This window comes from Fundulus heteroclitus, chromosome 7 (assembly GCF_011125445.2).
Source record: "Fundulus heteroclitus isolate FHET01 chromosome 7, MU-UCD_Fhet_4.1, whole genome shotgun sequence".
In the NCBI taxonomy this organism is placed as follows: Eukaryota; Metazoa; Chordata; class Actinopteri; order Cyprinodontiformes; family Fundulidae; genus Fundulus; species Fundulus heteroclitus.
Window position 1 is genome coordinate 29,278,961 of NC_046367.1, and position 14,893 is coordinate 29,293,853.

The 14,893-nt window shown below is 37.6% G+C and overlaps 1 protein-coding gene across 4 annotated transcripts in view; it reads right to left on the bottom strand.

Annotated features, from left to right (window-relative positions):
• galnt13 (UDP-N-acetyl-alpha-D-galactosamine:polypeptide N-acetylgalactosaminyltransferase 13) overlaps window positions 1–14,893 on the bottom strand; it is a 60,842-nt gene that overhangs the window by 3,644 nt on the left and 42,305 nt on the right. For 3 of the 4 annotated variants that reach the window (XM_036139431.1, XM_036139430.1, XM_036139429.1), the window contains exons 10-13: window positions 13,004–13,102; window positions 10,412–10,546; window positions 10,110–10,139; window positions 7,288–7,528 (exon numbers count right to left, since the gene is read on the bottom strand). In XM_036139431.1, the coding sequence (XP_035995324.1) occupies window positions 7,343–7,528; window positions 10,110–10,139; window positions 10,412–10,546; window positions 13,004–13,102 (450 nt within the window). In that variant the 3' untranslated portion in view covers window positions 7,288–7,342. The remainder of the gene's footprint in view (window positions 1–7,287; window positions 7,529–10,109; window positions 10,140–10,411; window positions 10,547–13,003; window positions 13,103–14,893) is intronic. The other variant, XM_036139432.1, reaches the window with a different exon arrangement.

The window sequence follows — 14,893 nt, forward strand, 5'->3', positions numbered from 1 at the left end:
GAGAAGCCATCCACCAGGAAGGCAGCAGATATGACTTCTAACACGGCTAACAACAGCAGGAGCACCCTCAGCGGTTCTAAATTAGCTACTCCATGTTCGTGCACGCGAATACGTCGCCCCGTGCTTCCACAATTTTGCATGTCTTTCGGCTTTTCTAACTTGTCCTTTAATGACATGCAGAGGGGTTGAGGACTGGATTAGTGGGAATTAGGATTGCATTTAGGGCTTGTCAGACATTAAAATATGCGGTTTGCTTAATTTGCACTTGCAACAGATCGTGCTTAGATTATGGATGTATTCGCACCAGGAAAGTCCTTTGGTCCGCCTTTTTGGTCCAGATTTGGTCCAGTTTCTTTTTTTCTTCTAAGGAACTCAAAATGTGCACAGATAAACTGTTTAGAAAGCTTATTGGTTGTCTAATGTATTCGTACCAAAGATTTTCAGTACAACCCTTCTCGTTCAGCACGCACATGCATTAAACAAATTCAGCCTTGTCTTAAACTCTTACAGAAGCGTGGACTTCTACAGGCCACCCCCACAACTTTAAAAAGCGACACCGAAACAAAGCGGGGAAGACTTGCGGCTATCACTGTAGTCTGCTATTTAGGGACATTATGGTTTCTCATTAAGCTACAATGGAGAAAGAAAGACATATCAAAGCAAACATTTATGTCAGCGTTTGTCAACAGCGATAAGGTAATTAGCTCCCTAATTTAATTATGCACCTGAAAATGCCGTAAACCTGAATAAAAACATCAATGTTTATACCATGTGAGCATTTAAAGCACAACTAAACCCTAAATCAACCTTCTTTTATTTAATTTTTTTGCTAATATACTGTATATATGGAGGTCTTATAGTGCTGTCTACATGTCCCTGTCTTTACTTTTACAATTTACTGCACATTTGTTGAAATCCTTCTTTTGTGAGTGAAACCTTCTGTGTGGCGCCCTCCCTCTGTTTAATGAGTGTACTGCATTTGCATTCTGAATCAGGTTTTGGATTGCCTCAAAAGATATTGTGGGCGACGCCCAGAAAAACTGACGTCAGTAGCTCTGCCGCGGTGGGGTATGAAAGCGGCTCAGTCTTGTACACGCCTCCGTAACGAGTTGGAGCTGGAATAGTGAACTTTGCAAACTTTCTATTGATTTTTTTCAGATTAGCAATTTCTTTAGCCAAGCATTCTGTTATTTTATTTTGCATTTATTTACCTTGTTCTAGTAGCCAAAACCACACCCAACCCACACCCTGCGCATGTTCCCTGATCTGCTGGGAACCGCCTCCTTTATGCACATTTTTTTCAAATATTAGATGTGAGCGGAGTAAGACTGTGGTACACGGCGTGAGAAGGTCTATAAAGCAGGAGATATGTGACCACATCCCCGGACCGGTTCCATAGAAATCCAATCGACAGGAGGCGTTTTCCCACCAGCTGCACTTCTACGCTTTATTCAAGCACAACTCATATGCTGGATTGCATACATATATCAAAACAACTTTCCAATTTAAACAATTTAAACATCTTTTTCAATTAATCATATGTTTGCACAGTCATATTGCAAACATTGAGCATTTTCAAGTGGGTTTTATTGTTGTATAATCCATCTATTCAGCTGTTCTGTATACCTGCTTGTCCTTTATTAAGCCTAATCGACAGACTCAAGCCCAACCAAAGTGCTATAAGGGCCACTTTATGAAAAATATTGATAAAATGTTTGCAAGAAAATCCTAACCTCAACGCAAGAGGGTACCTCAAGAAATACGTCCTTTTAAACTTTAAGCTCGACACCCTCTATGTTGAGAGTCTTCTTTTCAAAAGAACTCGCTGTTATATCCAGGGCTAATAATAGCATAGCCGTTTTTTGCCGGATGAGGTTGCATGCGTGACAGAAACTGAATGGTGCTGCATGAGAGAGACTTCAGGAGAAATACTGTAGCGCTTTAATGTCACAAGGTCTTCTTTTTATTGGTATTGCTGCTTGTCATGCTTGGATACTACAGAAAAACAGTTTCTTTTATGTCAGGATTATATCATTTTTTTCCTTTTTATCATTTTTTTCTCCCCTTTTTCTAAATAAAGCCGTGGCTTTGTTCTTTTTTCCAATCCTTTTGGCAGGTGCGAAGGATCGGGTGCCACCTGCTCTTTGTTCTCACTCTTGTTTGAACAAATGAGCCTTGTTGGACAGTCTGCAATGTGCATTTCTGGGAAAAAATACATGTGCATGTCTGCGCGCACATCTTTGTGTTTGGGCAGAGAAAAACAGGTCCTTGTGTTTTTATAGCTTAAGATCAATCATGGCCTGAGCATCTCTTCGAGCTCATTAGTCTGGGTATCCTCTGTCCACGGCCAAAGCACAATCTTGTTTTAATGAACAATTACAGTGTGCCTCGAACGTAGGATAAAAAAAGCTGTGGCAATCGCAGACTATTACAGTCTTCACATGTATTTTGCTTCATGTTTCTTGCGAATGACTCCCAAGATGGTGCTGTGCAGACTGTATAACCTGGGGTTACATCTGTTTTGATATTACGGCCTTGTTTTGGAAGATGCCCATAAATTATATTTTCATACATTGCAGATCTGCATGCTGCCATTGGAGCATTTTGTGGCAACATAGGTTTGCAAGAAGTCACAATTTCCTCTTACTGGAGATATATCCATCACAAAATATTTTCCTTTAAAAGCTCCAATCTCCTGATAGAAAAATTTTCCAATTCTGAAAAAGTGTTGCATATTTTTCTTATTTCTGGTGGAATGAAAACAGAACTGTAAAATAACTATATTTTATGATTTCTTTCTATGCTCCTTAACATTTTTATATTTAAAATCTCAAACCCTAAAAGCATTTTAATATAGGAAATATAGTTTCTGAATATTATGTCAGTTAAAATCAGCTGTGTTCCACAAATGTATCAGTGAATACTTCAGATATATACTTCTACTTATTATTCTGTTTTAAATTGATAAATAATTGATATATTTTTCTGTTTTATATTTTGAAACTTTGCAGTGTAGTATTCAGATTCTGCTACAAATACAGGTAAGGCACAAGTCTGCACCCATAAAATCTCTTTAAAATTCATTAAGATTATACCTTTGTACACATTTTGGAGTGACTTTAAATAAAGTATAGAACTGAAATACTTTATGTCATCTGTAATAGTTTTATTGCAAAAAAACTTGTATTACTATTCTTGAATGAAACAAAAATATGACAAACAGCCCAGTGGAGATGGATGGGTTATGGTGATAATAGTTGGAAACTTCTGTGTGTATCTTCTAGATCACATGCATCAAACTCAAGGCCCAGGGCCAAATTCGGCTCGTTATGCCAATTTATCCATCCCTCAAGGGCCAAAAAAGGCAAATCATGTCATAAATTAGAGGCATATATCCTTTTAAATTGTGGCTAAAACTGTGCCTCCTTTAGCGAATGTTGATTTTCTTTAACTATGTAGTAACAGCATCCTGCCACTAGGTGTCAGTTTTCCCACAACACATTAAAACAACCCAGAAATATCCAAAAAGAGAAATAGTCCGTGGGCCAGAATCTGTAGGACGCTTCCTTAAGAACTTTCGTATGAACTGTCAGGGGGCAACTTTCTTCTACCGGGAAAAGTTGCTACACATAGCAGTGATCTCAAAACACCAATGTTCCTACGTTTTCACTTGCACATTAATAAGTTATAGCCGATAAAAAATCTAAACTGTGGCGCTCCGGTCCAAGAGGTCACGTGATTCGATTTTTGCTGCTCAGCCAATCAGATCGCTGTATTCTCAGCTGTGCGCGTTCAGCAGTTCATCATGGCTGCGCTCGTAAGATGTTTGTATGCATTTGTTTCCAGAAGAAGAAACACAAAACAAGCATTGAATGTAAAAAGTGTTGCTTTTTAAAAAAAGCAACACTTTCTTATTTAAAAACTTTTTAAATAAACTATTAAAGATGCAATCCTAAGTGCTTAGAACATGCGGTAAGCAAGAGGTCAAACGTTTTGTATCCAAACATTTCATAATTTATATTTGTTAACATTCTCAGGCATAAAAAACTGTTATGAACCTTTTATGAATTTGCAATAAGCTGCGTCTGAAAAGTCAGTAAGTCGTTTTTCAGTTATTTAGATTAGATGCTCTTTTCACGGTTAATGAATTTCATGGCAAAACGGAACGTTAAACATTGCCGCAACCCTCCGATCTAAAAAGCAAAATTGTTTCACATACACTAGCTAAATCTATGTCCTGCAATATGTGAAACTGGTTCATTTGAAGACGAGCTGAGCACATATTTTATTATATTTGACAAATTAACGGCACACACTTCATGCCTCCAACAAGATCCATACACACCGATAACAGGCAAGGTGGATGAAGAGGAGTGTGGCTACATGCTCCTAAATCAGGGCTGATTACATTTACTTCACACTTCTCAAGTTATACTTCAGTTTTTAACCTTCTGGTCCTCTTATGACCTACAGCAAGTCACAGCGAAATGCAAGCATTTGTATTTATCCAATTTTAGACAGTCTACATTAGCACAAAGCTATCAAAGTGGAACAAATAGAGGAGGGTCTTATTACTGCAGCTGGCAGGGCTTGCTGGAAGTGTGGAAGTGTGACAGAATGATTTCACGAGTCACTAATAAAATAAGGGAAATGTTGATTTTTGGCTACTTTTTTTTGTTTCCGTTTAGTCTTCTTTGCAAAAGAGCAGCTAAAGAGGTCTGGAAACTCACAGAATATAACTGCAATGTCCTTAAGCTGGTAACATCCCCCATGAAGTAGTGCTGCAATGGGTTTATACCAGGGGTGTCAAATATACGGCCCGCGGGCCGAATCCAGCCCGCCGAACAATTTAGTCCGGCCCGATGGCTAAATGCATTATCATTATTAATTTTTTTTTATTATTATTATTTTTTTTACAGTGTCCTGTCTGGCAATGTGGCATTAAGAATTGTTGTCTTAATGCCAAAAAGAGCTCATCAAATTTGACTTTCACAAGTGGAGCAGTACTGCTTTTGCCATAGTGCTCCGCTTGATTTATGAATGTGAATAGTTTTATTATGATTCATGTGGGGATTATCTCAAATGATATGGACACTATAATGGGAAAGTAGAAGAAGAAAGGAAGAACAAGAAGAAAAAAAGAAAAGAAGAAAGAAAGAGGAGATAAAAGGAAGAGAATTATAAAACAATTATTGAAAAAAACATGTACTTCGTTTAATTGAAAAGCTGCAGTTCCTATATTGTCCACGAGGGGCGCTGTGTTTTAATCAGCAGATTAAGCTTCAGGTGTGGAAAAATTTAAATCATTTCTTAATTTTTATCTGTTTGATGTATTTTGTCATGCAGGACAGTGTTTTTAAGTTCCAAAAAATGTGAATAAATGTTTTTCAACATTGTATAATCACTGTGATCAGTTCTTATGCATAATGCACAAGTAAATGTTTAACTGAGTAAAAGTATTGTGGAAATTGCACATACTTTTCTTAAAAACGCTTAGGTTATTCATAATATATTGTGTAAAAGTGAAATAAATTAATTTAATATAAAAATCAACAACAAGTCCACATTTATTAGTTCTATTTAATCTTGCAATGAGTTAACTCGTGTGGCCCTCCTGAGATCAGATTAAGCTGTATGCGGCCCCTCAACCAAAATGAGTTTGACACCCCTGGTTTATACAGAGTATCGTCTCGTCTCGTGAATCGGATGTATCGTCACACCGACTGGGGCATCTCTTCGCTGGAGGTAGACATCAGGCTGGCTAAGTTGTCACTGAGATGAGTCATTTTCTTTCAGAAATTCTCAGATAATGCAAATGCGAGAGACGCCGGGAGACGAGTATCACAGCGGAGGGCAGGGAAAATGTTCCACTTTAAATAAACTTTCCAGAAGTGTGGAGGTCCTGTCCTTTGCTCAATTATTTCATGCCAGCTTTAGGGCACAGAAAACTCCCTTCCTAACCTCTCAGCTAACGAAGCAGGGCCTCCGGAGCAAGTAACGGAGCGTGCACGCAGCTGAGGCCAGCTAATTAAACGAGGGGCTGCTTCGAACCATCCTCTCTGTCACCAGGCAGCACATATACTTGCATCGAGGCACAAGAGTTTGACTGTGGAGCTCAACGAGGCCGACTTGTTTTCTTCCTCCTTTTCCGACACTTCCCTTTTTATCTCGAGGCAGAGCCAGCCATGGTCTCGTTTGCTTTAATGGCGCCTCGCTCTTGCGTCCGCGCTTCCTTCTTCTCAGGTTAATGCCAAAAGGAACTTTGAGTGCAAACAGCAAATCAGGCCAGCTAACAGCACGCCACTTTGCTGGCGTGACTGCGACACACGCTACCAATTCTGGGAGCTTCTAGCCCAATTTACGCTGCCTGGACACAAAAAAAACTATGGCGCGCTACATGCTCCTTAGCCTTTTTGAAAGCCACCAAGGTCTAGGACTCTGAAGTGCAAAGCTTGAGATACGTCTGCAGAACAGAATAGGCTATAGAGAAAATGACGGACGCAAAGGCGGGAAAATAACAACCCCCGATATGAAAAGAAAAGCTGAGCAAAAGCACATCTCTCACAGAGCTATGTAAATAAGTAGGCAGAGCGGTGAAAAGCCCCGATGATTGGGATTCATTGCTTTTACAATCTGAACATGGCACACAGTGTGCACAGCTGCTTCAGGCCAATAAGAGAGCCATCTGAGTGTCCAGAGCCATGAAAAGGTAGCTCCACAATGAAGGATCACTTCAAAGAACTTGTAAACAATGGCAGACCCATTTCAATCATGTGTGCTGGTAGATAATCAGCTAAAAATAAACATGTCCTCCTCCGCTTCAAACATCACTCACTCAGGCGTGGGCAGGCCAGTATACAGCCGCCGCATATTCACATCAAAATAAAACATTTATGTTGGGGAAATAAATGTCAAATGAGATCTAATTTAGCACGAGGTCTAGCTAAAGGTCCCACAGATAGCATCTTATACACTGAAGCATCTTGATGGGACATCTGTCATCGCTTAATATGCTCCTGCGCCCGTCTTCATGGATTCCCTCTAAAAGGTCACCAGTAAAAGCTTTGTAATGCTTCCTAAAAACAATCTTGCATCCTAAGACCTAAAAGATGCACGACCTGCTCCGTATCCATCTGCTCAAAGCAAGGGGGAAAAAAATAAAAAATACCTAAAGTGGCCGTCTGCTGTGGAGGCAACTAACAATTAAACAATCTACAAGGTCTAAACTACATCGCTACGGTGCAACTAAGATCACCGACAGCTAATCTAAGCCTAACAGGTGCTCACCTCGTCCTCATGCCGCCCCCACCCCGGGCACTGCCGCCAAAGGGCAGACATTAGTTTAAAGAATATAATCTGTGGGACTGAAGTAGAGGTGTCTAGCGACCTCCAGGCGGGTGTAGTTGTGGAGGATCCACGCCTGTAAGGGGGTGTTGTTACAGTACTCCACGGTGGGGCCGTAGGTGCCGTCCTCCAGACGGCTGATGGTCAGGCATGACTGGGTGATGATGTGGAGGAAGGTGTGTTTCTAAACGGATCCAGGAAGGAAGAGGGATACATGGTGGTGAAGGCAAGTAAGAGAATTATTTATATGCTCAAACTGGGCCGTTGTTTATTTATATTTAATTTTTTTCAGTCAAATGTACCTTTGCTTCGGTCATGGATTTGTCCTTAAACCAAACGACAGAAACAAGTTAAACTAAATAATCTATAACAACACAAACAAAGCTACTGAGAACAAACCTGTAACAAAACACCTGAGCCAAATCTCTTCATACCTGTTTGTTTGTTTCTGTTTGTTGTTTTTACAATTCCCATTGATTATCTAACAATGTGTTTAACTAGAACCAAAACTAACATTTATTTTTACATGTGTAGTATAGATAGTGTGATAAACAGTACTGTAAAATGTGCACGACGATCATCTTAGGAGCTAAAAACTCAGCTGTGAAAATGTGTTTAATGCAGTCTCAGGCTTCAGAGGTGTGATTATTAGCATTATGTCTTTGCCAGTTTTAAAAGCAGGTGTTGCTTTTTTGTCATTTCCTGTTTCCATTCGGTACACACAAATAAACCGTGTTTTACCCATTTACTTAAACCACTGCATTGCAGATATAAAAATGTCATTTTATAGACTATTATTTTAATTTAGTATCACACCCTACTAAAATAAGTTTTATTCAGCCAAGAAGTTTGTTTCTGACAGGGAAGTAGACGTAATAATAAGATGTAAAAATTATCAATTAAACTTTTCTTTTTAATAGCAAGTTAAAATATTTATAGCCTATTGCATGTTTCCAATGGTATTTTGATAATGGGTCTTTTTTGATGAGCAACTCTTTTCAGTTTGAAAGGTCTCTCTGCCATCTCCCTAATTTTAGCTCCCTCAACAGAATCGATATCAGATTCAAGTTTGGAGCAACCAAGCCAGAGTCCCAAGATTTAATATTACTTCCCGTTAGAAGAAACATATTAGTAAAATGTAAAAATTAATTTAAACCTAAATCTAGTAGGACACATTTTGGCCTTAACTGTAGATGACACATTTTTTACTTTTTTGTATTTTCGCTTAAAAGGATCATACAAAAATCTCATGCTGGACCATGCCTGTAGTGCAAACAGGGTCTCAGACCATTAGGTTTTAGATAAAACACTTTTATCTTAATATCATAACATAAAAGATCAGATTATGTCATTTAGAGTGATTAGTTTGCATTTTTTACACAACATTTCACACAAATATACCATAAACAGTATTGGTGAAATGGTTCACAAAACTATTAGTGACACATTTAAGAAAAAAAGTTGACATTAGCTTTTTTTTTGGCTGAAGCATTGTGTCATTTAAAATTAAAAGAGGCGTAATTTATCAATAATACAACTGGAGTTTGAAAAACTAAATATGCGAAAGTGAAACTGATGACACGGCATTTTTTTTCTGGGCTCTCTAGAGACTCGGGATTCAGTCCTTGTCAATCACACCTGGGCTAAAAATAACTCCGGCCGCAGCAGTCGTGAAACCCCAACAGTGTTTACTGGTCTGAAAGAGACTGGTCTGCTACGTTCATAATTTATTCAGATGTTTTTGTTCTTTCCGCTTTAAGAAAGCACCCTGAGAACAAAGCGTAATTAAAGGATTTCTCCTGGGGTTTTGCTCGGTGCGTGATGGGAACGGCCTGTGGGCTTCTTCGCCTCGCCATATCGACACGTCAGCGACCTGACAAGTCAATCACTCACAGATTACACCGCACGACTTTTTAAAGCATCTCCCCAGTGATTTCAAAACTCATAAATAGTTCAAACAAAAATGCCTTTTGAGTTGTATAAGCCGTAATGTTTTTTGACCAGTCAGGCAACAGAGGCTTAACAAAGCTTAAGGGAGGGGGGGGGGGGATTTTTACTTCTCCCGTGGGCATAAAATGCTGTGCCGTGTCTTGTACACAACATCTGTTTCTTCATTTGACTGAATATTAAAATTACAGTTTGCACAAACAGGACTGGAAGGTAAAATGAAACCTCTGTGTTTAATATTCAGTGTAAGGCGCCATCATTCATCTTACTTTTGTTTTCCCTTCGGCTCTGCAGAGCGACAAATTAATAAATCCTGACATACGTGTGTATTTGTAAAATTTTAATCCGGTATTTGCTTTAGTGCGTAATACATGAAGAGAAATAGAATGAAAACGCACACAGGTGTGAGTCTTTTAAAAAGCATTTTGTGTATATTTAACAATTCTCATTTTTAAGAGACTGTTGGCTTTTTTTTTTTTTTTAGTTTGCAACAAATAAGTGTTTTTCTATTACTATTGGATTTCTTGCATCTTTGACTGATCACAGAAGAAGCAAAAATATCTGATTAAGAGCAAAGAAATTCTAGTTGCTAAATTTAGATCCTGTTTTTGTGCGTGTGTGTGTGCCTTTTTTTTATTTCACGCTGTCCTTCCACTTCAGGCTAGGAGAAAAATGCCCCAATCTCACACAAAGATCTATTCTTCTAACCTAAGAACCACTGATTCTTCATGGGTCGCCTCAGGATACCACGGCACTGGAAGCACAGGACACAAGCAAAGCTAATGGGAGATTAAAGACGGAGAACTTGGGCAGCTTACCTCAAAATCATACTCCCACTTGCCAACATACTATATGAAATGAGAGAAGATGAGAGGAGACACAGCTGCTGGATGGAAATAGCAATTCAACACTGTGCTGCCTGAAAAAATAAAAATAAAAAACACAGCGCCATCTAGTGGCATAGATGGGGCCCTTCGGTTTCTGATTCCATACCGCTTAAATCCTCTTTAAGTAAAGCACTGCTTTCATTTTGAGGACAAACAGTCATCAGGGGGCCACATGGACCGCCTGCTACTGCTTCCTTTTGGACCATTTTCCTTGCAGGAAACACAGATCCTACCTCGGCGTCGTACTCAAACATCTGGTTGCCCTTCATGTGGTGACACTTAAGCATCTTGACGGGTCCGTTTAGCCTGGAGACGTCCAAACAGAGGTCATCCGTCCGGATTTCTTTATTCGCCGTGTATGAGAAGACCTGGGTGGAGCAACGTCAAGATTAAATAAACATTTTGCATTCAAAACATCTGCTTAACAGCTTGAACAAGTTTCAATAACTTTTTTTTCTCAATACCTTCTACAGGCACAAATGATTGTTCAAAAAATGTCAACCTTTCAACTGCAGGTTTGAGAATAAATCTTCAACAGAGATGAAAAGTCAACCTTTAAGTATAAATTAAACTCTGTATTCAACAAGGCAGACAGACTTGTTGGCCGAAACAGAAAATTTACATCTACCTGAAGGTGATTATAATGTAGATTTACAAAATATGTCTCCAAATCAAAGTTTTATCCCGACGTTTGTGAAAGACAGCATCTTAAATGCGGGAAGACAGTTTCAAAGAGAAGCACATTGGAAAGTCTAGGTTCAGCACCAAAGGGAAAAAAAGCAATATTTAGAAGCTACAATAACACGTACTATGGATTACGATGAATCACCATGGGCTCTGGGACAATTTCCCCCCCCCCCACCATATTGATTATTAAAAATTAAGATGAAATACGACAATAAATAAAACTAATCTTACACACAATGTAATTAAATGTATTTTTTTCTGAAGATCTTACAGCTATGGCAGGACAATATATCAGGATTTTAAATTTTTTTAGCTTTTTTTAAAAAAAAAAGAGATATAAGATGCGACTATATTGTTTATATTGAGATGATTTATGTTGCGTTAGAATTATACTTTTATGTATTTCAGTGGGTTATTGTTTTGAGCTGTTTCTCATATTTCTCTACATCCATTTGTTAAAAAACGTGCCTGTGGGACATTTGGGATAAAGCTTTAATTCAGAGATGCCTTTTTATAATTTCTTTATGAAAAAAAAAAACATATTGAGATAAATATTGTATATCGACATTCAGCCTAAAAATACTGAGATATTATTTTTGGTCTTTATAACCCAGCCCTGCTTAAAGCTAGAACCAGACTTTTAGATACATTATATGAAAATAAACATTGTTTTTTCCCACCGTTATTAAATCCATTTAATCGTTTCTGGTTTTCAGTCTGTTAAAATTACCCCAATTGTTTCTATTTATTAAATGGCACAACAATCAGAGAGATCTGTTTAGGATTTTCTCCAAAATCTGAAGTTTACACACACACACACACACACACACACACACTAAGATTACAATATCTTTAAACAATTTGATGATGTCTTAGCTTAGTAAGTAGTGGACTGACTCTGTTTGAGTTATGTGGAGGAAACCTGTAGAAACCAAACAAAACTTGCTGCTTTCTTTTCTGACATCGTGGGAAAACAAAACGAAATCCTCCAAGATATCAGGGAAGAGAACTATAGACCTCTACAAATCTACTTCATCCTCGGGTAATATTTCTAGATGCCTGAAAGTGCCACATACATCTCCTTTAAAAGATATGCGCTTAAAGACAACACAGTGAATGTTTTTGGGGTTCCCATAGCAAAACCCTTAATCTCAGTCGTATAAAAAGTTTGAGGGCAGATATGAAAAGGTTTGTGCGAGCGACTGGGTCTAAAAATCTGCCTCAGTCACACCAGTTCTGCAAGGTGGGGCCAATATTCCAGCAAACTATTGCCAAACGGCTGTGGAAGGAAACTAAAGTGATACAATGTAAAAGGTAAATTATACTTAATACTCATAAAAGTTTTGTAAACATTCAGAGTGTAAACAAAGTTTTATAAACCTGTCTCGTTATCTCGGTATTCAGCAAACAAAAATACATTTTCAAAGCCTAAATGACTGAAAACAGCAAAACGCTTAGTCTGTGTCAGAGACTGCAGATAGAAATGAGCTCTGAGAGCAATAATCTGGTGTAAAGGAAAATTTTCCTTTGCGGTTGATGCTCTTATGCAAGGTCCCTGTTCAATAAAGAATATAAAGAAAGACCTGTTAATTACACCCACATATACATATATATACATATATATATATATATATACATATATATACATATATATATATATATACATATATATACATATATATATATATATATATACATATATATACACATATATATATATATATATACATATATACACACATATATATATATATATATACATATATATACACATATATATATATATATATATATATATATATATATATATATATATATATATATATATATATATATATATATTCCTAAAATATATATTTTTAGGAAGTTGTCTATGATAAGATACATAATGATTTTGACCCATCCCATTTTGATTCCATCTGCTTGTAGATGATAGGACCTAGAAACATATAGCCTATATTTACACTAACTATAATTAAGTTATCAATAATAACTTCAAGCCATGGGCTGTCATATACAATATGAAACATCTTCAAGGAGCATGTAAACTGACGGCTTCTTGTCAAACTTGAAAAATGTTGTGCGTATCAGTACAGCACATGTAAGCTGCTGCGTCTGAAAAAGGTTTGCTCTCTCACCTGGTTTCCACCCATGCCGTGACAATTGAAGAAGCCAACTTTCTCGTTTTCCTTTCTTCCCATGTTGTCCACACACTGGTTTGTCTCCACGTTTCTGATCTGCAGGCAGGTGTATAAAAGGATTTTTTTTTTTTAAATCAAAAAAAGAAAATCACTAAATATTTATCAGTTTCACACATTGCAATAATTATACCATTCAAAACATGTATTTTTTAAAACTTTCAAGAAAACAGATATTGTGCTAAATATTGCCTAAGCCACGGATGTAAAAAGTGGTCTTTAGGAGGATTTTATGTGGCCCTCAATTACAATTCAACAATGATATAAACTTGGTTCGCCAAGTCAGACGGTTGATGCAGATATACATGTGAAATAAAATATTAGCGCACAATTTTAACTGATGTGAGGCCTCTCAAAAAAGATCTTAGAATGGAAAATGTAAGATGCAACACAAAGTATCCATCTTTTCTCAACCATGTCTTTTTTCCTTAAATTGTACTGGGTAGTACATAGGACCATGAGCATACAGTGACTTTTTACTGAAGACCAGACTTAAATATGTAAAAATAAAGCAAAACTGAAACATTTATTGTTCTTGAAGATGGAAATACACACACAAAAAAAATCCAGACAAAGATAATCAACCTGAAAACACTGTATGCTGCTTTTTTCTTTGTTTTGTTTCCTAACGGGGCCACTCTGCAAGACACTTTTTCATATCTACAATGACTTACAGATCCCTTTTCTACGGAAATCTGACTAACTTGCTAGTTGCGATAAAATACTGCATTTACTACACTGTTTAACAGATAAAAATCGATAAAATGCAATGAAATGAATAAAATTTAGAGGCCTGCGAGTACTTTAACCTTCACAATTTTGGCCCCCCATGGAAAAAAAGTTTAGACACCCCTGGTCCAAGCCTAGCACAACTATAATGACAAAATTAAGAAACAGAAAAGGCAACATTTACAGCTGTTGCAGGAAGGCTGATGTTGTTTTATGGTAATTGAGGCTCAGCCGGAAGACGTCTGGCTCAGAGGTGACAGAAAGAGACTCAGCTTTATTTTACAGCAGGATGACAGAGCAGCAGTGATGAAAATCCTTCCCCATCCTCAGCTGCTGGATGATTTCAGGCTCTTTTCACCATAAGTTATTTTACTGACACTACTTTTTAAATGGCCATTTACCCCGGGGGAGGCAGGCCTCGTGTCAGTTCTGCCTCTACCCTTGGCTGCAGTGTAGCAGACATGCATAAAAAGGCAAATCAGGCTACTTAAAAAATACTTTCATGTTGAGTTAGCAGGAGGTTGAGCTCAAATTATCCTGCTAATGGAAGCGGTCAAATCCTAGCTGAAGATCAAACACTTATTCCTGCAGCCTGGTATTTCAGCAAAAAAAACATACTCCATTAAGTTGTTGTTTGTTATAAGAGTTCAATACAAACAACTGGGTATTTCTGCTTCTATCTCATGTTCTCCATTCTTTCTTGGGTTCATAGATTTTTACATCTGTGAACCCCGAGTAACATCGTCCTTTTGAAAACACAGATACACAAAATACGCTCTAAATAAATCAGAAAACAACCTAAATGTTCAGTTCTCAATTTCAATTCATAGTGCAACACACATATATCAGAATCAGAATGAGAATCAAGTTTAATCGGCAAGTAGGTTTGCACTTACAAGGAATTTGACTTGGTATTGATGGTGCAGACAAAAAATAAGAATACAGTAAAATAAGAAGTAAAAGGATAAATATACGGAAGCTGTATACACTCAGCAGACTGTGCGTCAATGTAACGCAGAAGCTTGTAAGTCCTGAACGGGGGAGAGAGACCGTGTCCAGTTTTACGGGCATATATAATGTTTTTTGAAAATTGGATTACAT